This window comes from Lagopus muta, chromosome 1 (genome assembly GCF_023343835.1).
Source record: "Lagopus muta isolate bLagMut1 chromosome 1, bLagMut1 primary, whole genome shotgun sequence".
Taxonomy (NCBI): Eukaryota; Metazoa; Chordata; class Aves; order Galliformes; family Phasianidae; genus Lagopus; species Lagopus muta.
In genome coordinates this window covers 116,979,315-117,003,181 of record NC_064433.1, presented here as the reverse complement: position 1 = coordinate 117,003,181, position 23,867 = coordinate 116,979,315, and the positions used below count along the sequence as shown (strand labels likewise).

Sequence of the window (23,867 nt, the reverse complement as noted above, 5' to 3'; positions counted from 1 at the left end):
CCGCCCGCCCGCCCCGCCGCAGCCGCCGCCGCGCTCGGCCCAGTCGCGCTGAGAGAAGCCGCGCCGAGCCGAGCGCCGCCGCCCGTCACCCGCACGGTAAGCAGCCCGGGAGCGGGCCCCGCCGCCCGGCCCGGCCCGGGCCTTTCCCTGCCCGCAGCAGGCCGCGGCGCAGGCCCCGAGGAGGCCGCAGGTAGGCCGCGCCAGGGCTCCGTCACCAGAGCGGGCCGCAGGGCTCGGGCCGGCGTTTTCCGCGCGCCCGGGGCGGCCCTGAGCGGCGGGGACGGCGGCGGGAGGGGGGCGGGAGCGGAGGGGGGCGGTTGCGGGCCCGGGGGGAGGCGGGCGAGGTCGGTGCCAGGCCCCGGGCCCGGCCGAAGGGGGTTCGGAGAGTGTGTGGAGGAGGAGACAAAATGGCGGCGCGCGGGGGGGGGGGTGGTGGAGGGCGCTGGGCGCCATCTTGAATTAATCGCTCGCCATAGCCGTGCCTAAGCGCAGCCCGGCCGGGCCGGAGGGGGGAGCCCCTGGCCCCGCTCTGCGCGGCGCCGGGCCGCAGGCTCCGCAGAGGGACAGCCTGCCCACTCCGTCGCTCCCCCGCCTCTCCCTCCTCCCCGCCTGGCAGCCGGCGAGTCGCGGGGGAGCTCGGCGCTTTCCGGCCCGCGATAGCTTCCTGCGCTGCGGCGCCGGGGCTGCTAGCCCATCTCTCTCGCCTGCCCGCGGCCTGGGCCGGGCGGGTTTTTGCGCAGTCGGCGCGGCGGTGGGAGGTTTGCCCTCAGCGTCCTGCCCCGCCGCCAGCGAGGACCCAGGTGAGGAGGCGCAGTGTTCCCGGCCCTCTGGGCCCCCCTCGGTTGTGGCCTCTTCTCCTCCAAGCTGACCGACCCCTCTGCTGTAGAGGTCTCCAGCACAGTGGAAAGTAGTTTCTGAGGGACACCCAGCACTGGTTATATCTTTAATGTAGGTTTTGTTGAGCGTTAGCTTAGGTGTCGCCTGGTGCTCAACAGCTCTGTGAAATCTGGAGAAGGCCTCTTTTGTAACCAGTTTCTGCAAATACTCACACCCCTGAACTACAACAAAGAGGAAAAGACTTATTTTTTGTTTTGTTTTGTTGTTTTTTGTTTATTTTTACCGTACCACAATGAAAACAGCAGTGCTGATACTCCTGCTAAAACTGAGGGAGATGCATAAAGAAATAAACAGCAACATGATTACACTGTCACCTTTGTAACATTGTTTTTATTCCATTTATTCACCCAGTAATGGTGGGGGTTATATCCAAGATAAGGATTAGGTGCTGCAGGAGTCTCATTTTTAACCTTTCGTGTGTGTGATTGAGAGCATGTGTGCACATGGCATTCTCTGTAAATGGGTCACGTAGGGAGTTAAGACACTGTAATAGTGGTGTAGACTGAACCCATGGTGGTCTCATGCCACCACGAAGCTTCAGACAGCAAAGGGCTCCAATCCAATTGGAATGTATGAGGCATGCTGTTTTTTTAATGTGATGTAGCAAGGCATGATGGGGACGTGGTTGTGGTTGTACTCAAGTATTTTTAGTGTGGGCTGGGGCTATTGGACAAGAATGGGAAATTTTGCTGTTCTTTGCTTTATTCTAGGATGAGTGAGAGTTTCACTGTGTGGTATTTGGTTCTTTTTGCCTCCCGTTCTGGATGAACAGATAAACTGTTCTTTCCTTAGGAGTACACAGAAGAGTAGTCTGTGTATTTCTTTATCCTAAGGATGGCTTTTCCAAGGTCTTCCTCCTTTTTTTTTTTTTCCTTTACTTCCCCACTCCCTCTTTTTTTAGCTCAAATACTGACCACTTCTGTTGCATATAGTTATTTCCTTTTAAGTAACTCTATTTTTTTTGCTCTCTCTCTTGATAGCGTGGTCATTTTTTCTTAGTTCATCTTGATTACATTGCTAGGCCTATTAAGTCAGGGATTTGTTTGTGGCATAACTACTTCATGTCTGCATTTCTTTTCTTGACTGATTGTATTCAGGGAGGAGTTTTATGGAAAAGGCCGTATTTTGCTTGTGGAGTTTACTTTATTGCTTAATAGCATTCATTCCACAAATATGTGTATTACTATTTGTCCTTTCACTTGAAAATATTGCCTTCATATTCATAAAACCAAAACCAGGCAAGTCTCTGAATAAATATGTAAAAGTCATCTTGTAAGAACTGCCTTTACAGGTCAAATTAGAAGTTTTTTTAGGGTTGTATTAGTTCTAAATCTACATAACAATAGACTGAAAACAAGTAAAAGATGTATGTGTTTAGTTCTTTGTAGAGATGGAAACCCATTGCTAAGGTACCTGGGCTTTTCCCATTCTAGTTAGAAGAGCAGTTCCCAAATTACTGGGCTTTGGGCAAAGAACCATATAGATTCAGACACTGAGAAGGACTAAGTATTCTCTTTATGGGCACCTGCTTCTCTTCAAGAGTTTTGGTTCCCACACCAGAACTGGAAATGCTTCTGTCTGCTTCATTGCCAGAACCTGCTCCTGAGGTAAGTGTTGTTGGAATATTTTGAAGAGCTGAGAGGAGTTTCTGCCCTTCTTGAAACCTTGCAGGACGAACTGCTGGAATTGCTTCTTAGCCTGAAGATAGAGTTTAGGGCGATCACCAAGGAATGTGAAGGTATTTTGGTGTGGTGCTCACAGTGAGGCGCTTTGATGTTTCTCACGTCACAGCAGAATGGTCTCACCACAGAGCTGCCACTGGGTGCAGAACCACTGGGCATACCTTCCTTTGTGTGGTGAACCTAGGAGCACTGTGCTGGTCCACTGATCAGATGAAGAGAAAACAGGAAGAAGTTTTCATCCTCTGCTTAGAAAGTTCAAACCCTGAAATGGTTTTGGGATTTTTTTAGGGATTTTTTTTTTTTCTACCCATGGACAAATGCCTGGATGCCTTTTGGACTGCAGATTTTGAATTAGGTGCCTTTAATGTTTTGAACAGTTTACTTAAATCCTGTTTTAGATGCCTGACCTGATCCTTTACCCACAGCACACATTTCTGTGTATGAGTGGAAGTCTGTGCCCTACTGGAGCATTTTTGAGGCCTCTATGGCCCTGCACAGGTGTAGGAATTTGTGTACACGGATTTGTTGGCTGGATCTGGATACAGAGTTCATTGTGGGAAACCTTATGTAGGAAGAAATGCAGATAAATTTTTTTTTTTTTTCCCCCTTCTTTCGATATCAAAGCATAAATCTGTGTCCTCTTAAAGACTGAGTCTTGAAAGTTCAGTTGCTTGGGAAGCTTCTCCAGTCAGTTTGTGTAGAACATGAGCCTTCATTTTGTGGAATGTCATGCCTCTGTACGTATAAAGAGCTGGGTAATACAGAAGAGGCCTTACTGGTACGCAGAGTATGCAATTGAAGGTTTACTGGGCTGTCAGCACAGGTAGCTGCGTCTTTGCAAAATTGCATCACCGTGAACACAACAGAGACTTGCTGGCTTTAGCAGATATCACTGGGGATTTGGGCAGCAGGGGTGAAAAAATGGTGTTGGTGGAGAAATGGTGTTGGTGGGTTTGCTCCGGAAGCTGGGATGTGGTGGTGGTGGTCTCTTGAGTCCCACATGTGAGAGGACAGGCAATTGGAAGATGGAGAGCCTCACAGAGACAGTGAAGAATTTGAGGAAAGGGCAGGGTAGAGAAAGCAGGAGTGCATGTATCATAAGCAGTGGGAATTTGTGGTTGTGTGGTGGTCAGGTGGATGGCGAAAGCAGGAAATAGAGAAAACTAATGCCAGTTCCTCCAGTGGTTGGAGGTGAACTGACATGTCAAGCTCATTGGGTTCCAGTTGATCTGAGGCCAGTACGTATGGTAATAAAGCATAGTCATAAACAGTGCCTTGGCTTTTCTCCGAAACCTGGACAGTGAGCACTAGCTTCTGATGGGCCTCATCAGAGGAGGGAGGCCATGAGTTTCCACTAATCTGGAATGACTCTGCCTCCTCCCCAGAAAATCTCCAGAAAGCTGATACAATTTTGCTACAAATTTATGGGAGGTGTGGTTTTGTGTAAGTTATGGGAGTGTACTGTAGTTGTAAACTGAAAAGATCAAATGAGCAAATGAGCAAGTAATGGACAACGTAAGTACTGAGACACCAGAAGTTAGAGAAGAGTTCAACAAGAACTAAGAACTGAAAATAATGCTGAAGATGACAGCATGTTTAGGAGAGATTTGTAACGAGTTGGCTGTGTGTGTTGGGATGGAATTTGGGCAGGAATAAATCTTTAGTAATGATTGCATGAAACCTTGTTTCTTCTCTATTCTTGGTTCTCTGGCCTAGCAGAAGTTGATCACATCAGGCAAGCAACGTTTTGAAACAGATTGTTTGCTACAAATGACTGTTGCAACTTTGTGTTTTTTATCCCCATGAAGACTTACTTAAATGTTAGTTGGTATTATTTCGAAAAGATGATGTTTCTTATGGAAACATTGGGCAAAATCTTCATGTTTTTTTTTCTAGGCCTATTGTGAAGGTAGCAGTGAAGCTGGGAGATTCCCATCACTGAAAAATGGCTGGGGGATAGGAGAACTGCTGAAGTCTGTGTTGTCCGCTTGCACAGAAAACATTAGTTTTCTTGCTGGTTCAGTATTTATGAGGCTAGTTGTCTTTAAGTGCAAGTTTACATTAGATCTTGCTTTACCCAGCTAGGTTTGCCTTATCCTGGTAACAGTGCTTGTATGTAAAGAGAAAAACACAGAGTGGGGTTTTGAATCTAGTTAGCATTTTGACTTTGTAGTACTGATTGGCTCTTTTGGTAAGAGTGAAAGTGTTACATGTTGAAGAAGAGCAGACATTCGGTTGACAGACTTGTGGCAATTTTTGAGAACTGGTGATATTTTAAATATAAAAGCAAATTGGTACATTGTCATGTGGCAGGTGTATATTCTAAATATTCACACATCTGAAGTTTGAAAACTCATGGTGTTATACTCTGGAAGCAGTTTACATTGTTGACTTCAGTTCCTGAAGTGGACTAAGAGTAACTTTCTCTTGGCTGTCGTGTACTCTTTTCAGTATATGAGCGGGGATGTATCAGAAGTGAAGGGTTTCACATTGCTAGCTGCCTACCTTTAACTTCATCTTCTTCACCGTTCTTGATTTGAGAACATTGCATCCCCTGCTACCCCAAGAAAAAACTTGAATGTGAACTTGCTTAGGCTTTGACTTTTTGTTGTTCCCCATGTAAGATAATAAGAAAATCATGTTTCCATATCACTTTATCACAGCTTTTTCTATTCTCTCTGTATTTCTGGGTTTTTGACAAATGGTCTGGGATAGTCAAGAGATTGGCCTCCTCATACTGAATCATGAATGTTTGGTGTTCTGGAGTAGTAGTTGTTGAATGCCAAGTGATGGACTCTGAATGATACTTAGGCTGTCTTCAGGCCAAGAGATGTTCTCTGTTCAATTTCATATGCCCAAAATTTCAGCTTTTCCTGTGATGAGTATTGCACAGGCAGAGGCAACCTTCTTAGCGTAATACTTATAACTTAAATAACCTTTCTTCTTTACCTTCTACAGACAGTGTGACTGATGAGAGTTAAAGGCCATGGATGAAGATGGGCTTGAATTGCAGCCGCATGAGCCAAATGCGTTTTTTGATCCAACAGGTCTGTCAGGAGATAATATGTAAATAAGAATATACACATCAGATGCTGTTGACTGCTTTTAGTTCATGTTGTCTTTGCTTAAAGGTTCTATGCTTCATCAACGCTTTTGTAAAGAGTCATCACTTCAGATTTCATCAGCTTTTGTTACTCAAAGCAGTACAAATGAGCCACTCTTCTGTGAAGTAATAGTTATTTGGATTGGGGGAGATCCTAAAATCTGGTAACCTTTTGTTCATCACGTTGTTCATCTTAGTCATGTTACCATCTACTGAGGATTTGCTTTATCAGCTCCTGTATATCTGTCTGCCTGTTTTAATTGCTTGTAAGCTATTATGGTGGTTTTGCTAAATGGCTACGTAGTGTAAAAGATGAAGCAAAATAGAAATGATTTCAATATTAACTGCTTCATCTGAGTTAGTTTTACAATGTAAATGTTATTTTAATTGTATTTTTCAGGAGCAGATGCCACACATATGGATGGAGATCAGATTGTTGTGGAAGTACAGGAAACAGTATTTGTTTCAGATGTAGTCGACTCAGATATAACTGTGCATAACTTTGTTCCTGACGATCCAGATTCTGTAGTAATCCAAGATGTCATTGAGGATGTTGTTATTGAGGATGTTCAGTGCCCAGATATTATGGAGGAGCCAGACGTATCTGAAACTGTCATTATTCCTGAACAAGTGCTGGACACAGACGTGGCTGAAGAGGTTTCTTTGGCTCATTGCACTGTTCCAGATGATGTTTTGGCTTCAGACATAACAGCAGAAGCAATGTCTATACCAGAACATGTACTGACGAGCGAGTCAATGCATGTACCTGAAGTTGGACATGTAGAACATGTAGTTCATGATAATGTTGAAGAAGCAGATATTGTCACTGATACTCTGGGAACAGATGTTGTTTCTGAAGAAGTCTTGGTGGCAGACTGCGCATCGGAAGCAGTGATCGACGCCAATGGGATCCCTGTGGAACATCAAGATGAGAAGGGCAACTGTGAAGATTACCTGATGATTTCTCGTAAGTGTCTGGGTAAAGTCGTCAACATTTTTATGATGTGAGCTCGGTTGATGCTCGAAATATCTAAATGAAGGCTTACAACAGAACCAAAACCAGATTTTCTCTATTATTTAACAAAATGCAGGTCTCACTAATGTGCTTAAATTGAGCTATCTTTAGGAATGTGTACCAGCTAAAACTTCTGGTGAAATTAATGGAGAGGACAACTGGATGAACAAATGGATGACTGATTATAGATATGAACGGTAGAGTAAGAATGCCAGTAAACTGTATGCCATATACTTAGTAAGAAGTGAAAGAAAATAAGTGTGACATTGCTTGGACAACCATTTATGTACCAGTTGCTAAGATTACTGGCAAGTCAATAAGAAAACCTAAAACTTATGTAATGGAAAAGATAGAGTCAGAAAAATGATTTTTAGAAGCTTGAAACACCAATTTATCCTTGTCTTTTTATTTTTGTGAAGACTTCTCCTTCTACTTCATTTACGGGTAGATACAAGCAACAGTGTATTTTTCTTTGCTTTTTAGGATGTGGTCTTTTCTTTATTAAGCACAGGACAGAGGTGTGCTGCTAATTAAAAGAGCTGAGAAGCAGTTGTGAATATCTTAGTCTTCGGTAGAACAGTGGCACAATCCATTGGATTCACATTTCAGAAGGCTTAGAAAGTGGGCAAACACAGTGTATTATCAGTCTTTTTTCTACTGAGGATATCCATTAGTGTGGAGTAGAGCCTATTCTGTTACCCGTTGCCATGTTCGCTTAGTGCAGCGCCTAGAAACATCAGTGTCGCTACTGAATGTGTTCTTCCTAGAAATAGAAAAGCTTTGTTAGGCTGATATATTTAATTGCAACTCCAGGCACTTCACTTTTAGCCAGCAGTCAGTAGCTCTGTTGAGAGGCATGCTTTTTGCTCTCCTTCAGTTACCTTTTTTTTTTCCTTGTTTTTCTTTTGCTTTGGGTGCTTCCTTTGACATGTGTGATAATTTGTTTTAATTTTATATTCTGTGCTTTCGGATTTTAATGCTGTTTCTCCTTACCTAGGATCACTGCATTTCTTAAATTATCATCTCTTGAGTTTCTTGAGTAACCTTGTGCAGCCATGTTTTGAGTTTATAGGAGGTATAGTTAATTCTCTATTATCTGAGAAAACAATGAAATGGGCTAATGCAATATATGGATAATACAAAATATTGTAAAGTTAAGCTGCAGGGACGTACTGAAGTGGAGAGAGGAGGGATTAGGAATGCTGCTCCCTGAAATACTGTGTATCCAAACAGATAAATGCTCTCTGTACAGTATGCTGCATATAGAGCTTTCCAGTTCTGGTCCCCACTTAGGTCAGATGAAATTAAGCTTAAATGTTTCTGCACCTGCAGCATAGTTAGGCAGCAAAGTGGATAACCCATCCATGGAATTGAGACCTGACCGTAAGGGCCCTGCTGGTGATAGTTGTGTGTTTCGTATCCTCTACTCTTGTTCTTCCAAATGTTGTCTCACCTTCTTCTCTGCAAACCTTTTCCCTACAGCTTGGACAGCTGTGAAACCTCTGAGGTTGCAAGCACAGAAACACTTAGCATACCGTTGTCTGCATTCATTTAAGGGGGAGGGGTGGATAGAGACGTCTCCCATTCAGCCGTTTCTGGTGTAATGGAGGAGAGGGTTGATGGTTGAGGGATGAGGACAGAAAGTATTCCTTGATGCCATGTAGTGCAAGCCCTAAAATACCCGACCAGCTGGGAAGCCTGTTAGATACAGGTGTCGTCAGCAGCTCATACCTGATAGAAGACAGGAATCTGATTGCTGTGCTCAGATAGTCTCCATTTTCAGTCACATGCTTCTCCATATGTATTTATATGCTTTGATACTTTATTTAGTATTAAACGCTCCCTTAGTATCTTGCAAAGTAGTTTCTTTGGATTCGGAACCAGGCAGCATTTAAAATGTTTGCTTTTGTTACCAAACACGTATCTTCTGTATTTGTGTTTAAAATGTTAAATATGTACTACAGCTCATTTTAAAGGGAAGTTCCCTGTTACCACCTACTGTGTTTAAAGCCTGCATAACAAGTTCTTCTGGTTGCAGAGTCAGAGGCTAGTGCTTTCCCGTCAAGTAAAGGCAATCTTTCCAAATAGTCTCTTCGCTATGTGGAAAACATTATCTTGAATTCATTTCCTTTTTTTTTCTTTTTGCATCAGCAGTTATGTGTGTTTATTGATCTTTTCTGATGACTGTCTCTGTTCTTCAGCTGTAGGTGGTTTTTAAAAGGAAGTAAAATCAGCCCTGGTTTTTATTTATTCATCTTAACCTGTAAGCTCATGCTTGATTTTGGCAAGCCTCCTTGAGCTGCTGGGGTGGATGCTGGAATACCATTTTGTCGGCCATTACAACAGCCAAATGCAGCTGCTTCTCAGAACTAGAAGGCAGATGTTAGGGATGGTTTTGTCCATATTCTTTTATCTGGCTGCCTGTAAAGCGGGTGGTGACGCTTTCGGTTCTTTCTGTGGCCATAGGTTTCACAGAAGATCACAGACCAAACCTTTTTGCTATCTTTTTCCTATCTTCTGGCTCTCTTGAAATATTTGCATTCTTGTTTCCGATGAACTGAGCCTATACTGATTTTTTTTTTTTTTTTTTTTTTTTCTTCAAAATAAGATAATTTCTTCACTTTTATCCTGAAAATACTGGTTTCAGAATGACTAACATACATGTACTTCAGTGTTTGTGTCTCTGCCTTCTTTTTTGGTTTCATGCTGTTTGGTATCTTAAGTGAATGTGGTCCCTGTGGATTTCATTGAGTGACTTTCTTTCAATAAGCTAAGTTTTTTTTTTAACCTCCAAGATCATGTTCCTTGGCACAGCTTCTATTATCACTTGCTGATTGATATATTCACCTTTTTTTCTTGGGTATTTTGCCCTGAAGCCTCCTTTTTTTGGTCTGTAGTAGATTTGGGACACAGGAGGGCTGAGTCAAGTATATGCTCATCCATCAGAGAATGCAAACTGCTACTAATTAGTAGCTTGAAAAGGATTCAGGAGGGTTTGATAAATCAATTGTTCTTTCATGTAAGGCTTAAGTCAGTTCATAGGGATTGCCCATAAAGTTTGATCAGGAAAGGATAAATTGTGTTCTGACTCACACTGATCCGCTTTGTTTGATTGTGATTCTGAAGGCCTGAAAAATCAGCTCTCCTCATGTAAAGCAGTAATGGTGAGATAGGTGGTAGTTAGCAAAACCAAAAAAAAAGAAAAACAACCAGCATTTGCTGACAAAGGAGAGTTGTACTGTATTAAAGAAACTAAGGTTTTTGCTTGTTTGATTGTATTTATTTGTTTTTAACAGTTTGGCAAAGTAAGATGCTTGAACTAGTTCCAAAAGAGAAACACTCTGGTATTCTTGTGTTTAATTGCAATAAAAACAGTGAGGCACCAAGGGGCTTTGATCAGAGGAGTGTGGGGAGAGGGAAGGGTCACCTTGCAAATTTAATTTGGCCTTTTAGAAAGTTAAGTGATGTATCCAAATGCAGGGAATATGTCCTTTGACCGAGTTAGATGCGTCTTTGCATGCTGTATCTAACTAACGAACGCGTTTCATCACAGGAGTCAGAATCCAGGGTGCTCAAAGAGATGCAGTAATGACTGTGACTACTTTTTTTTGTAGGGTTAGGGGAAGCACATGTGTTCTCATCCATGAATAACATGCCTAGGTTGAAAGGAATGGATCTTACACACAAAGCCATAATGTTCGTGCCTTCACTGCTGCCATACCGTGGTTGACTTCTAGTTGACTTCTGCCATACAGTAGACTTCTGATCAAGAAAACAAGATGTTTTGGTTTGCTTTTCTGGTGCAACTATTGTAAATAGGTACCTCTCCTCCTCACCTTTTTTTTCCCTTGAGGCTCTTAAAGATTCAGGAAATCCTTTTTCTTTCTGCGAGGCAGAACTTGTTGCCATGTGTTCTGCTCGGCCTTCAGAAGGGCCCCAGCAGTTGTTGCAGATGGGCTGCACGGGAGGTCGCCGTGAGAGGGAGGGAGAGTTCCCTCTGCCCGGGCGTTGCCTCAGAGCTCTCTCTGTTTTGTGGTCTGGGGAGCAGAACCGGAAGGGTGAGTGAGAGTTAGATGCTACGGAAATGCTCCTTGATTGCTGCCCTGAGGGGAGCTTCAGACTCTTCAGGGTATGCTGTTGCTCATGTGTAATGGGAAGGCATTGAAATGAAAATAGAGCAGATTTCTCTTTTCCCACAGGTTAGGAAACCTACTTTGCCATTAAAGAAATAACTGGATGGTAAAAATAACTGAAGTGGGATAGGAATTCTTTGTTATCAAGTGAGGTACAAGTGAAATGTTTGTACGACAGATAACTGAGCACTCTGTCTGAGGAATGCAGCGTGCTTTTAATTATTTCAGAAAAAGCAAGAGAGTAAACTGCGTCCTTTGTCATTAAGAGTAGGTAAATAGGGTAGTTTCTTTTGTGTATTGGAATATCACTACTCCTATTTTTTTCTAGCATGTGACTTAAGTTTAATAACAACCCATTGTGTCTCCTTGAAAAGAAGTGGTCTCTATAAGCTAAAATGATGATTTTAAGGTTGGTCAGGTTGGCTTTTTTTTGTGTGTTTTGTAATTTCAAGGAGGAAGATGTGTGGGATCCTTTAATGGACTGTGAGTTTGAATGAAAACTGTGAATGTCACCAGAGCTTCAGTTTCTAATGTTGATCAGCCAAGTAGTTATGAATATGAATATTTTTTTCTGATTGTGGGGCTGAGATATGTGGCAAATGTAGAAACGTAAGGAAAGCGTTAAATAGAAATCAAATTTCATGAATGCTACCAGAGAGTTAAAGAATCTGTATAGATAAATGCTTATGTGTATCCGTAGGACAAAATACTGTGGAAGTGGTGCTTTGTAGGTAGATACCCCTTCTCTTTTGCCTTATTTCTCTCTCCCTATTTTCTATTCCATTTTCTTTCCATGCTCCTTTTCTTCATGTTTCCTGTTTATTATTATACTGCAAATACTATTACTTTTTCAGGTCCTTCAAGGACTTAGTTTTTCACTTCTTACCTTGTGTCGGAGTGATTATTTTTTTTCCCTTTTGTATGAGAAGAGTTGGCATAGTACTTCTACAAATCAATTTCATTACATTTGAATGGGGCTGTTAAACAGTACTTCGATTGAGAGACCGGGGAATGTTCAGCGTGGAGACTAAGGGGATCTTATCAATGCTTATCAATATCTGAAGGGCAGATGTCAAGAGAGTGGGGCCGAGGTTTTTTTCAGTGGTGCCTAGTGACAGTACAAGGGGCAGTGGGCACAAACTGGAATGCACAAAGGTCCATCTGAACACGAGGAAGATCTTCCTTACTGTGAGAGTGACAGAGCACTGGAACAGGCTGCCCAGGGAGGTGGTGGAGTCTCCTCTGGAGGTGCTCCAGTGCTGCCTGTAAACTTTCCTGTGCAACCTGCTGTAGGGAGCCTGCTTTAGCAGAAGGCTGTGCCAGGTGATCTCTAGAGGTCCCTTCCAACCCATACAGTTCTGTGCTTTTAAAAATACTGTTGGGTATGGAGCGAAGTCAGGGATAAACAAACTAGAAATTATGTAGGGAACTTTATTCTAATCATGTTGTTTAAACATGCTTTTGAACCTTGGAGAATTTACTTCAAAGAATAAACACAGTGTGTTTTTAAGGTCCGGAATTCTTCTGTTGTGTAAATGTTATCAGTGGATATTTCTATACATGTTCTGTTTTTGTTGAGAGAAACCAACCTGTTCCGTACAGTGCATGTAGGTTTTTCTCTTTAATTGCTTCAGCTGTAGTTTTCCTTCCTTGATGTTCCAGCATCAGTTGAACTTGGTGGTAGACTTCCCCTTTGGCTTCAGCGATGTAAAATCAGTCTACGCTGATTTGAAAGCCTTCCAAGTACACATGTGTGGCATTGATGACAGCCAAGTTAAAGGAGAGCAACTACGCATATCTAGTAAGGGCCAAAGCAAGTCTTCTTTTTGTCAGAGTTGCAGTGAAGTTTGATGTTTGATGCGCATGCAGAAGAATTGATAAAAGTCCACTCAATAACTGAGTGTGTGTAACTGTAGAGCTACACTGTTAATGTGATTCAAATCAACATCCAAGGGTTTTTACTTCTGAAATGCTTTGGGGTTCCGCTGAAAGACATTAAGTAGTGCCTTGCCATCGTTTTTTTTTAAACTACTGTGTTATTTGAAAGGGGAACTGTAGAATTGTCACAGATTCTGAACTTAGAATAAGAGTATTAAGATTTTTTTCTGCTGCTGTTCTTGTGAGGAGAGGAGGAAGCTAATTTATTTTAGTGCTCATTAATGCATTTAACTTTATTCGTATTTCTTTTTGAATAATGGTGCCATGTTGAGAAAAAATACTTAAATATCAATCATGTTTGATGCACAAGACAGAATGCATGCTACTTTTATCTAACAAAAACCAGTTCATTGGCTTCCTGGATTTTGAACTGAACTGAATTCCTGAACAACAGTAATGATAACAGTAATGAAAATGATCTTCTGAGCTTATATTTGAGCTTATATTTTTTTAATTTTAAGTAGATTTTCAAGTAGAGAGAAGATGTGCAGTCACTGAGTAGTAAAGTTGTGCTGTAGTTATGAGGGTACTTTTGTGAGTGCCAGTGAAATGAGCACCTGTATTAAAAGTTCTTATGTGCTAAGCATGGTAGCTAAAAATGCTGCAGCAGTTCCTGTTCTTATGCATCTTTTTAGTGTATGTCTTATACCTTCATGTTGTGAATCAAAGCTACACTCAGCTCTGAGGGAGCTGGATCTTCTTTTAAATGTAGTTAACAGTGAACTCCCCAATTTCAAAGGCATGTTGTCACATGAAGAATTCTTAAATAATCTTAACGCTGTGAGAAAGTTGTGGAGCTTTTGGAACTGGAAGATCGTGTAGAGGTTTTGAAATACTAGATTGGATTTTATTAGTGCATATTTAGCATTTTTTCTTGAACACCCATGCTTGGAAAAGTAAGATGGTGTGTGTGTGCATGTGCCCATGTAGTGTGTGTCTTAAAATCAGAAATATGTTCCTTAGAAAACTGGCTGCTTGCCACGCTTGTGTGGGAGGCCCAGGCAAGTTGCGGCAGTTCATGCTGGAGCTGGGTGTCAGCTCACTTCTGGGAGGGAGAAAAGAAAATTTGAGATGATAGTTAGGAGAGTTTATAGGACTGCGGTATAAAATCCAGTGCAGGTCCCCTCTGGTAATGGTGCTGTGAGTTGGATAGGTGCTGCAGCGTGAAGGCGGTGCTTTGAAACTGTGAGTGGATGAGAAAAGGTGCAGCAGAAAAAGCGGTAATAACACCACCTTGCAAGAAACCAGACTGAACTTGCAGAAATAATGGCACTTATATTAGAGGGAGTGGAGCAGCAGATAATGCTTTGGAAAATAAATGGTTAACAGCTTATTAGGTGCGAAGGGGAAAGCAGCTGAAACTGAGAATAAGTAAAATTACACCACAGAGTAAGTACTGACGTGCTGTTCCTTGCAACCACCATCTTGCTGCAGATCACCATTTCCCTAGTAGTGTTGCCGGGTGTGGTGCTCATGCTTCTAGGCATGCAGTACACTTGCACTTTCCCCTTAACTAGGAGATGTGGCTTGAATTTATTTGCTTATTGACATTGATTTCAAGGATGTGAAAAAGAATTACGTACGGGTAGGTTATTTTTCACAATGTAATTTTAAACCGCTTCCAAATTTGAGAAATAAAATTTTTCATAAATCTGTCTGTATATGGCTGGATAATTTTAATAACTTGTTTTTGTAGTGGATGATGCTGGTAAGATAGAACATGAAGGTTCTGCTGAAATTACCATGGAAGCAGAGTCAGAAAGTGGATCTTGTAAAGTGGATGGCATTTGTCCAGAAGTCATCAAGGTCTATATATTCAAAGCAGACCCTGGAGAAGATGATTTAGGTAAAAAATGCTCATTTTAGAATACTCCAACCTGACATGTGAAATTTTGCATAACTAGAGACGATGGTTTCTCTCAAGTCAGCTGTAAGGAGCTGTGGGTCTAAATGTGAAAGAGTTGCAAACTTTCAGTTTTCTGCAGTTTAGAATAGAATTCAAACAAAATGTATTAAAATATTTTGTCCTGGTCTTCCTAATTAGGGGGCACAGTAGACGTTGTGGAAAGCGAGCCAGAAAATGATCATGCAGTTGGCTTACTTGATCAAAATAGCAGTATTCGTATTCCAAGGGAGAAAATGGTTTACATGACCGTAAATGATTCTCAGCACGAAGACGAAGATTTAAGTAAGTAGGTGGCTTTCATTTGGGAACAGGGATTTTCACTTTCAGCTGTGCAGTTCTTATGAATTTTTTTCTTGATTTCTGTTTCTTTTAGATGTTGCAGAAATAGCCGATGAGGTTTATATGGAAGTGATAGTAGGAGAGGAAGATGCAGCAGTCGCCCATGAACAGCAAATTGATGACAATGAGATTAAAACTTTCATGCCAATAGCATGGGCAGCAGCTTATGGTAAGTAATATTCACACAATTCTTCCTGGTGAGAAAATACTGGGTTGGTTTCTGGAGGGCTGTGGATTGTCTGTGCTTTTGTGCTTGGTTTAGTCTAAGAATCGTTTCTGAGCGTAATGAGGCTTAAAATTAAGAGAAGAAGAGAGAAGCTGTGAAACAGGCTTCTTTCTGTTCCTTTTTTATCAGACCTTTTCCTTCATGTTGTCATGATGTGGAAAGGGAAGTGCACAACCTTTCAGTTGAAAAAATTGCATCTCAAGTACACTTGTCTTTCACAGTTTTAGTATATATTGATTGGGAATAGGACTCTGGGTATTTTTATTTGGAAGAGAAAAAAGCAGATGGGAATATGTAGGATTCAGTGTCACCGTGAAGAGCATTCCTGGCCTCTAGCTTGGTTTAAGTGTTTTCTGGAAGGAACATATAAATACGTGATTTCACAAATGGAAATAACTAATTAACAAAAAAGATGCTGGAGGGACGCATCTTAAAATTATAACAGAACCTTGAGAATATTTATTGAACATTAGTATCTGAGCACCAGCTGGTGCTTAAACTGATTTCCAAAACTTACATAGGCTATTAGAGCAAAATCTCATCTTAGGAATTTTTCTTTATTGCTCTCATCCTCCTCCTGAACATACTTTGAGTAAACAAAGCAGAAGAAATAGTGGAGTTGAGGACAAAACTTAGGAGATGTGTCTGCGTGATATGAATTTTGGTGATGGTGCCATAATCTAATGACAGGGAAGCGCTGAGAGTGCAGCACAGGGCTGGAATCGTGGATGTAAGTCAAGTGAGGGCAAGATTTCAGGGAGCAGTGTGTGGTGAAAAGTGCTTAGGAGGTGGATGGTAATGAACCCAGAGCCTTACCTTTGGCTGAATGTAGTCGAGCATAGTTTCAGTGCAGAGGAAAGGACAGACGTCTGGCTGAGTGGGAATTCAAAATGAAACGAAATGAACTTGAAAACAGTTGTAGAAAGAACGCTTAGTGATTGTGGAGAAGGAGGATAAAATTGAGCAGACTGCTAAGAACACAGAGATAGAGTTTAAAGTGAAGTTAAGAACATAGGAAACAGTAGAGAGACTGTGTCAGCAGCAGCAGCAAGCAACCTAGCATGCAGCTTGAGAGGTGGTGGGGAAGGGAAGAAATAATGAAGTATGAAGGCGTGAGAATGGCTGAGGTTTGTCATTTGCACTTTGCAGAGCTCTTCTACACTTCAAGATGTATTAAAAGTTGATGACAAATGGGATCTTACAGTGGCAAACCTGTTTCATTGCTGTATCGTAGCAAAGCCCCGTTCTTCTGTGCATTCTATTCCAAAAGCTATTTACTTTTATTTTAGTATTAGAAAATGTTTAAGGCTTTCTTTTTTTTGTGTTACCATCTAGAAGGACTCTTCATACACCTATTGCAAATTGTACTATCTGTGTGTAAGATGTGAAATTTTTTTATTTTCAACATTTACATCACTTGCCATGTTTGCTGTTCACCACTTGGGCTAGCAGATCAGAATCTTCAGGCTCTGCCCAGGGCCGTTACTGGTTCTGATTCCTTTTGCATTCAAGCATGAATGTTCATTCACAGCACTCTACAAAGAGAACAGCTATTGAGCATCTTACACTGTCTCCCACATTAGTCCTTCATGTGCTATTCTTTTAAACACAAAGCTCTGTGAGGCAAAGGTTGTTTTCTGTGTGTTACACACGCTCTCTGTTTCCAGTAGGAATAGTTTGTGTTAAAATAGAGGCGTACAAAGAGTGTACACACTTCACATGTGAGTTTATGGGCTGTTCAGAACAATTGGCTGATCACAGTTCCTGTTTTGAAACTTAGTTTGGGAACTTCAGTGAGGTGAATTCAGATGCCCAGAAGTGAATGAGAGCAGATGTGGATGTATTTCAGGGCTGCTGAAGACCATCAGGCGCAGTAAACATTGTGACCTGTTTTTGTTTACTGATACTAAACATCTGGGGTGTAATTAGTAGCCAAAGAAATGCAAAAAAAAAAGTGCACTTAAACTCTTTGTGAAATGGAAAGCCATTTACTCCTGTAAATTGTGTACTCCTGTAAAATTAGTTCTATGGAGCCAGGGCTTCCAGGTTGATATCACTGTAACTAGAATAGTTCATCAGTTAGCTACAGAGCGGTTTTTTAACTCATCCTGTATGTTAGAATGCTTTAATTAAATGTCAAAACAATAGCTTATCTTTTTTTTTTTTTTTTTAAGTAGCATTATAGAGTTTGTTGCTCAAATAATCTGTGGTGTGGTGACAGGAGGTAACTTTTAAACCTGCTTTGTTAGGTAATAATAACGATGGCATTGAAAGTCGGAATGGCACTGCAAGTGCTCTTTTGCACATAGATGAGTCAGCGGGACTTGGGAGACTGGCAAAGCAAAAACCAAAGAAGAAGAGGAGACCTGAGTCCAGGCAGTATCAAACAGGTAAGTCGTGGCTGTCTGCGTGCCTGCCTGTAAACAAGTGCTTTGCTGATAGCATGTGTAATGCCTTTTAAAAAAGAATACTTAGAGAGTTGTTTTGTTGGCAGTGCTTCTAGATCATGGAAGTGTGCAAATTTTCTTTTGAAGTTTTTTAATAAAACAGTATTGGAGCAAAAAGTTTAAAAAAAAAAAAAGAAAAGAAAAGAAAAAAAAAAAAGATGAACTTAACTTGCTACGCTGATTTTAATGTGTATTGAAATTAACTTTTTTTAAAGATAAGGTCAGATTGATAAGCAGTACTCAGTAATAGTACTTTTAAAAAACCTTTTTGTCTTCATTGAAATTATACAGAACAATACACTTTGTTACACCAGCTCAGCTAGGAACTGGTAAATATGAACATTGTATTTTTTGGTAGATAGCTTTAATAGATGCCCTTTTCTTTTTTAATTGTGAAGTAAATTGCCTCTGTTTATTGCAGTGTTCTTATTTGCATCTGTAAGAACAAATATACTATTTTGGTGTTATTTGGTTTCTGCTACTACTGTGTTACATTTTGAAGGGCTTATTTGGTCTGATAAAGTTGAAAAGGAGCACAACTTTTCTTTAGTAGTCCTGCCTTAAATAATACTAGAAGTTTCTTTCCAAATCATGACTTAACTGTAGGAGTTCTGTTTTGTCTATCTCTGAATAAGTAAACCCAGCAAGTCTTAATTTTCAAGTTGGCTTTTTCTATTTCCAGCTGCGTACTCCGTTCTCCTAAAACATTTTTGGATAAGAGAGTTTTGTAGCATGCCTAGACAAATTCAGGATAAACAGATCAGACTGATGAGCAAACAAGTTCCAAAGCTTTGAGGTGCCTCTGTGTGAAACGTGTTCTCATTGATCCCTGCTTGGTACCTCTTCAGATCATAACTGGCAGATGGCACAAGAAGGAGGTGCTAGTTTGGGGACATAGGAATGGTAGTCAATGGGAGGTGGCCAAACTGCCAAATGTGCAGATTGATGAAAGGTCAAAGAAGATGGTGTGATAGGCTTACTATGTAACGCTGAGCGAGCTGCCTGCTCCTCCTTGCTCTGATATTGACTTCTATGTGTGTTCAGTGTGTGACCTCAGAATTACTTGAGCTGATGAGCGGTTGGATGATGCTTTGGTTATCTCCATCTGAAATTAGTATTTCCTTTCTCCTGATGATGATAATAGATGAAAATGCTAATTCTCTCCATTTCTTTTACTTAGCCCAGTATAACAAGCCTGGTTATTACATAGCAAAGCATGTGTGTCTAACTCGATCTTAGCAATTCAGCTTGGTGTTAAGGTTGAAAGGAAAGAATGGAATGAAGTATAGAGTTGTTGAAAGGGTTTTCTTTGTTGTTTTTCAGCAATAATCATTGGCCCCGATGGTCATCCACTGACAGTCTATCCCTGCATGATTTGTGGAAAGAAATTTAAATCTAGAGGTTTCTTGAAAAGGCACATGAAAAACCACCCGGAGCACCTTCTTACTAAGAAAAAGTACAGATGCACAGACTGCGATTACACTACGAATAAAAAAATAAGTTTACATAACCACTTGGAGAGTCATAAGCTGACCAACAAAACAGAAAAGCTTATTGAGCGTGATGAGTGTGGGAAAAGCTTCTCTCACGCGGGAGCGTTATTTGCGCACAAGATGGTGCACAGGGACAAAGGAGTGAATAAAATGCACAAGTGCAAATTCTGCGACTATGAGACAGCAGAACAAGGATTGCTAAGTCATCACCTTTTAGCTGTTCACAGCAAGAACTTTCCTCATATTTGCGTGGAGTGTGGCAAGGGATTTCGTCATCCGTCGGAGCTGAAGAAGCACATGCGAATCCACACTGGTGAGAAACCCTACCAGTGCCAATATTGCGAATACCGATCTGCCGACTCTTCTAACTTGAAAACTCATGTAAAGACTAAACATAGCAAGGAGACGTCGTCCAAGTGTGATATTTGTTTCCAGACTTTTTCAGATACCAAAGAGCTACAGCAGCATACACTTATGCATCAAGAGAGCAAAACACATCAGTGTTTGCATTGTGACCATAAGAGCTCAAACTCGAGTGATCTGAAACGACATATAATTTCAGTCCACACAAAAGACTATCCCCATAAGTGTGATATGTGTGATAAAGGCTTTCACCGGCCTTCGGAACTGAAAAAACACGTGGCGGCTCACAAGGGTAAAAAATTGCACCAGTGCAGACATTGTGACTTTAAGATTGCGGATCCATTTATTCTGAGTCGCCACATACTCTCAGTTCACACAAAGGATCTTCCGTTCAGGTGCAAGAGATGTAGGAAGGGCTTTAGGCAACAAAATGAGCTGAAAAAACACATGAAAACACACAGTGGCAGGAAAGTGTATCAATGCGAGTACTGCGAGTATAGCACTACAGACGCCTCAGGCTTCAAACGGCATGTTATTTCCATTCATACAAAAGACTACCCTCACCGATGTGAGTATTGCAAGAAGGGTTTCCGAAGGCCTTCAGAGAAGAACCAGCACATTATGCGGCATCATAAAGATGTTGGGCTGCCTTAAAGTCTCTTTCACAGACTTACGGCTGGAATTGCAAAGGAATTTTGCCTTTCGGGCAGTTAGCTTATTTTAAAGCCAATCACCTGCGATCACACACACACACAAACACACAAAAGAAAAACCCAACAAAAAAATACCCCCATACTGTGCATTTGATTTGTTGCTGTATAAAAATAGGATTCTTGCTTCTAGTTGACTTTTATACTTTTGTTCAATAGCGTGTTCTGAATTCTATTCAGTTTGTTTAATAAATGAAGAAAAGATGGCAACAATAAAGTTGCATTTAATAAAGTAAACCCTGTCTCTTAATGAATTTTTCAGGCGTAATAGTTTAAGTATATTTATCTTACTGACCTCGTTGATACTCACAGTGTCCATGTTAATGCAGTTCTGTTGTGAATCTTAAAACTATGAAATTTCTCTTGCTGAAATTGTCAGAGGTGTGTATGAAATGGGGAATTGTAATGCTAAAGTCACTAGGGCCCACCTGATTGTCTTGTTCTGACTATACAGACTTTGTGGCAAGTTAACTGTGTTGCCTTTAAGGAGTTACACGTCTCACTTTATTGCGGGAAAACTTCTGCGTTTTAATTCAGATTTCAAAGATAAGATTTTAAAATGGTTTGGGGCGTTTTTGGTTTTTTGTTTTAATCTTTGACAAATTTAGAAGTATGCTCAAACATGCTTATTGTTCTGTGCTTCTTTGTCTTGGAGAGGTTTTGCGTGTTACAGAGGAGTTGTTTTTTCTTTTCAGTTTACTGTTGGCTTGGTATTGGAAACATGACATACTGTTGTTCCATTTGCAGAGTTAATAGGTCGCAACTGTCTGCACGTGCCGGTAAATGTACCTCAGTTGTAATGGTTTTCTGTGTATTAGCATTTCTTTGGAAGAATGGTGTGTTGTTGGAGTCACATTTCTATTCTCAGTTGACTTAGAATAAAATGTAAGACCAGGAGGTGCCTTGATTTTGGAGATGAGATGCTGACATTGAGAGCTTCCAAGGGGTCGGAACGGGGCAGTTGCGTTCATAAGGAGTAGAGGTGTTTTCATGTAGCTATGCTTCATCAGAACAGTAATGTAGGGTAGTAGCAGAACTGTTTCTAAATTGAATGTTTTTCCTGAGCCATTAGCAGCTGTGTTGAGCTGCTGCTTATTAACGAGTACAGCATCCAGAATTAACCCAGTTCTTGTAATCTGTTTATAAACAGCTGGGAGAACATTACAATTATTATATGCAGTTTTGCCACCTGAAGACTATTACAAAGCAGTGCTGTATCATTTGCTAATTGCAGAGTAAATAAGTGTACAAAGTGTGAAGTCATGTACGTTAACAACAACTGTTGGGCAAAAATGGAAAAAAAGATTTTGTTCTATGCCAGATTTTAGGGCCCAGACCCACTCCCCTTTCTCAGATCCTTTCCTGAAGTTGCCAGCTGGCTGTGCATTGCAGAATTTGGACCCGATTTAGATAGATTTGGAACCAACCATTCACTAACTATTGGCAAAGATTCAGAGCCCATCCCAATTCTTTCCCTTGTTTGTAGGCAGGTGAGCGTCCTGTTAAACAGGAATTTCAGTAACCATTTCAATTTGGGGGCCATAAAGGGACAAAGGTTTCCTCTCAGATGCGCACCTTCTAAACATTCTGTGTTTGGTTTTGTTACCAAATCTCTGTGTTTCACAATAAGCTTCAGTACTTGTGTTTATGTGGCTGGTTTAGGAGAGCCTAAAGCCCCGTCCCTGCCTTGTACAATGCTGCTGCTTTGGATGCTGCCTGCCAGTGCCCCCAGGCTTGTGCCGTGCGTAGCCCTGCCGGCGGCTGGCCGTCACCTCAGTGCGTGGCGCTGCTCTGCGCCTTGGCTCAAGTCCCCGCTGCAGTCAGTGGATGCTGTGTGTGGCTGTAGCTGTCCGCCTGTCGCCTACAGATTGCCAAATCAGATGCGTTACAACACAGTGGAGGTTCTTCACGCGCGTCTTACGGAGTTCCCTTCTTTGCTGTTGTTTTTTTCCCCCACCTCCTCTTACATTCAGGCATTTTCGAACTGGAAACTTGAGAAGTGTACAAAATCTGCATAAATTCCCATAGGATTTTAGCCATTTTTGACTTTGTTTTTTTTAAATAAGCTGAAAGACAAAGAACACAATTTTACACATTTGCTTTCTCTTACGTAGCCTGGAATCATACACACACTTTTTTTTTGTTGTTTTTTTTTAAAGCACAATGTTGAAACTTTTTTTTTTTTTTTTAATAATTGAGGGTTTGGTCAAGTGGATTTTGTAAAATGTATTTGTCTGTATAAAGAGAAAATGAAAATATAGTTATTGTTAATGTACTGACATTAGTTACAGGTTAGTTTTAATTCTTAAATAATTTGCTTAGCAAATGCTATGAATGGATGTTTCAGTTTAATGTTTAAAAAGGTACAGATTTTTACAAGGACATAATATAAATTATTGTTCTGTAGAAAATACCCTGTTAAATATTGTATACGTCCTTCCCTCTGTACACTTTGTAAAAAAGACAAAAGAAAAAAACAAAGTACATAGAATCATATAGGGATGTGTGACATTATTGTAACTGTGTACTTGATAATAACGTGAAAAAATAAAATTCAAAGTATTTTCCTGTTAACAAATGTTCGGTTTATTTGATGCCAGTACTGAGACCGAGGGTTCTGAGGGATGCGTTCCTCTCGAGACCTATTGAACTTCAGCCTGGTTCTCCACTTCCCATTTCTTCAGCTCATTTTATCTGTTAACAGGATGCAAGTGATGGAATCCCTCGTTTGATGCAATGTGCTTACGAGCAGCCTGTGAAAGCAAAAGAAGGAGACAGTAGGTCTTCAAAATCCATCTTGGTGTCCGTTTTTATATGGAAGGTTTAATGTCTGTCAAGCTTCTTGCAATGTCTTAATCTTTTTCAGTGAGGTGGCAACTTCTTAAGTGCTTCTACACTGTCCCACCCTCCCCTCCCCCCCCCCCCCAAAAAAGCAAATCTTGAGCCCATTGAGGCACTTCTAGCACACATTGGGGCAGGAGCTGGTGGCTCTGCTTGGCACCCTCTCCCTTGCCCTTTGCCAAAGCTCCTGGCTGGCTCTCCGTTCTGCTGCCTGTGCCCTGGCTCTTCAGCCCGCTGCTGCTTAGTGCTGCCACTGGTAGCAGAGGTGGAGAGAGCTTGTGGCTGCTGAAATGGGTCCTCCCACTCCTCTGTCAGTGCTTAAGCTCAATTGAATTAAACAGTGTAACCTGATGGCATCCAACTGCCCCCATTAACCCGATCGCAGAGCTGCTGCAGAGTGCCGCTGCCCTCTTGACCTGTGTGAAACAGGAGGAGGTGAAGTGTGACTGCTAGCTGGCCCAGGTGCCCTCAGGATATGTTTGCTCTCATCTCGCGCCTTGAGGAAATGCTTGCTTGTTACTCCCAATCTTGGCGTGTTGTACAGCAAGGCTTGCATGAAGCGGCTCTTCAGATTACGAAGCTGTGGCTCAGCTGCCCACCGTCTGCTTTTTCTATTTTCTCTGTCCTCCTCAACCACTTCTCATGGAGCCAGCAACACTCAGGGCACTGCAGAATGCACTCATTTGTGGCTGCTGGGAGTTAGAGGCAGGAGCAGTTGCTGCTTCTCCCATACGTGGACTGGCAAACCCTTCCCTCCTTGCATTTGTTCAGCCA

General features: G+C 41.5%; 1 protein-coding gene across 4 annotated transcripts; it reads left to right on the top strand.

Annotated features, from left to right (window-relative positions):
* On the top strand, positions 1–22,441 carry ZFX (zinc finger protein X-linked). 4 transcript variants are annotated; one of them, XM_048954151.1, is made up of 8 exons: positions 1–96; positions 5,538–5,626; positions 6,083–6,649; positions 14,465–14,614; positions 14,813–14,956; positions 15,048–15,182; positions 17,489–17,629; positions 19,010–22,441. In XM_048954151.1, the coding sequence occupies exons 2-8, from the start codon at positions 5,566–5,568 to the stop codon at positions 20,194–20,196; spliced, it is 2,385 nt and encodes a 794-aa protein (XP_048810108.1). In that variant the 5' UTR covers positions 1–96; positions 5,538–5,565; the 3' UTR covers positions 20,197–22,441. The 4 variants fall into 4 exon arrangements, with proteins under 4 accessions (XP_048810108.1, XP_048810118.1, XP_048810128.1 ...); XM_048954152.1 differs by having other exon boundaries at positions 90–190; XM_048954161.1 differs by lacking the exon at positions 14,465–14,614.
* Positions 22,442–23,867: the final 1,426 nt, after the last annotated feature.

What these genes read in the sequence shown, in the direction of transcription:
- ZFX (XM_048954151.1), top strand. Translation starts at nt 5,566, where the DNA reads ATGGATGAAGATGGGCTTGAATTGCAGCCGCATGAGCCAAATGCGTTT. An exon ending in GCACGAAGACGAAGATTTAA is followed by an intron (nt 14,957 to 15,047) that starts GTAAGTAGGTGG and finishes TGTTTCTTTTAG; the next exon opens with ATGTTGCAGAAATAGCCGAT. An exon ending in AGCATGGGCAGCAGCTTATG is followed by an intron (nt 15,183 to 17,488) that starts GTAAGTAATATT and finishes CTGCTTTGTTAG; the next exon opens with GTAATAATAACGATGGCATT.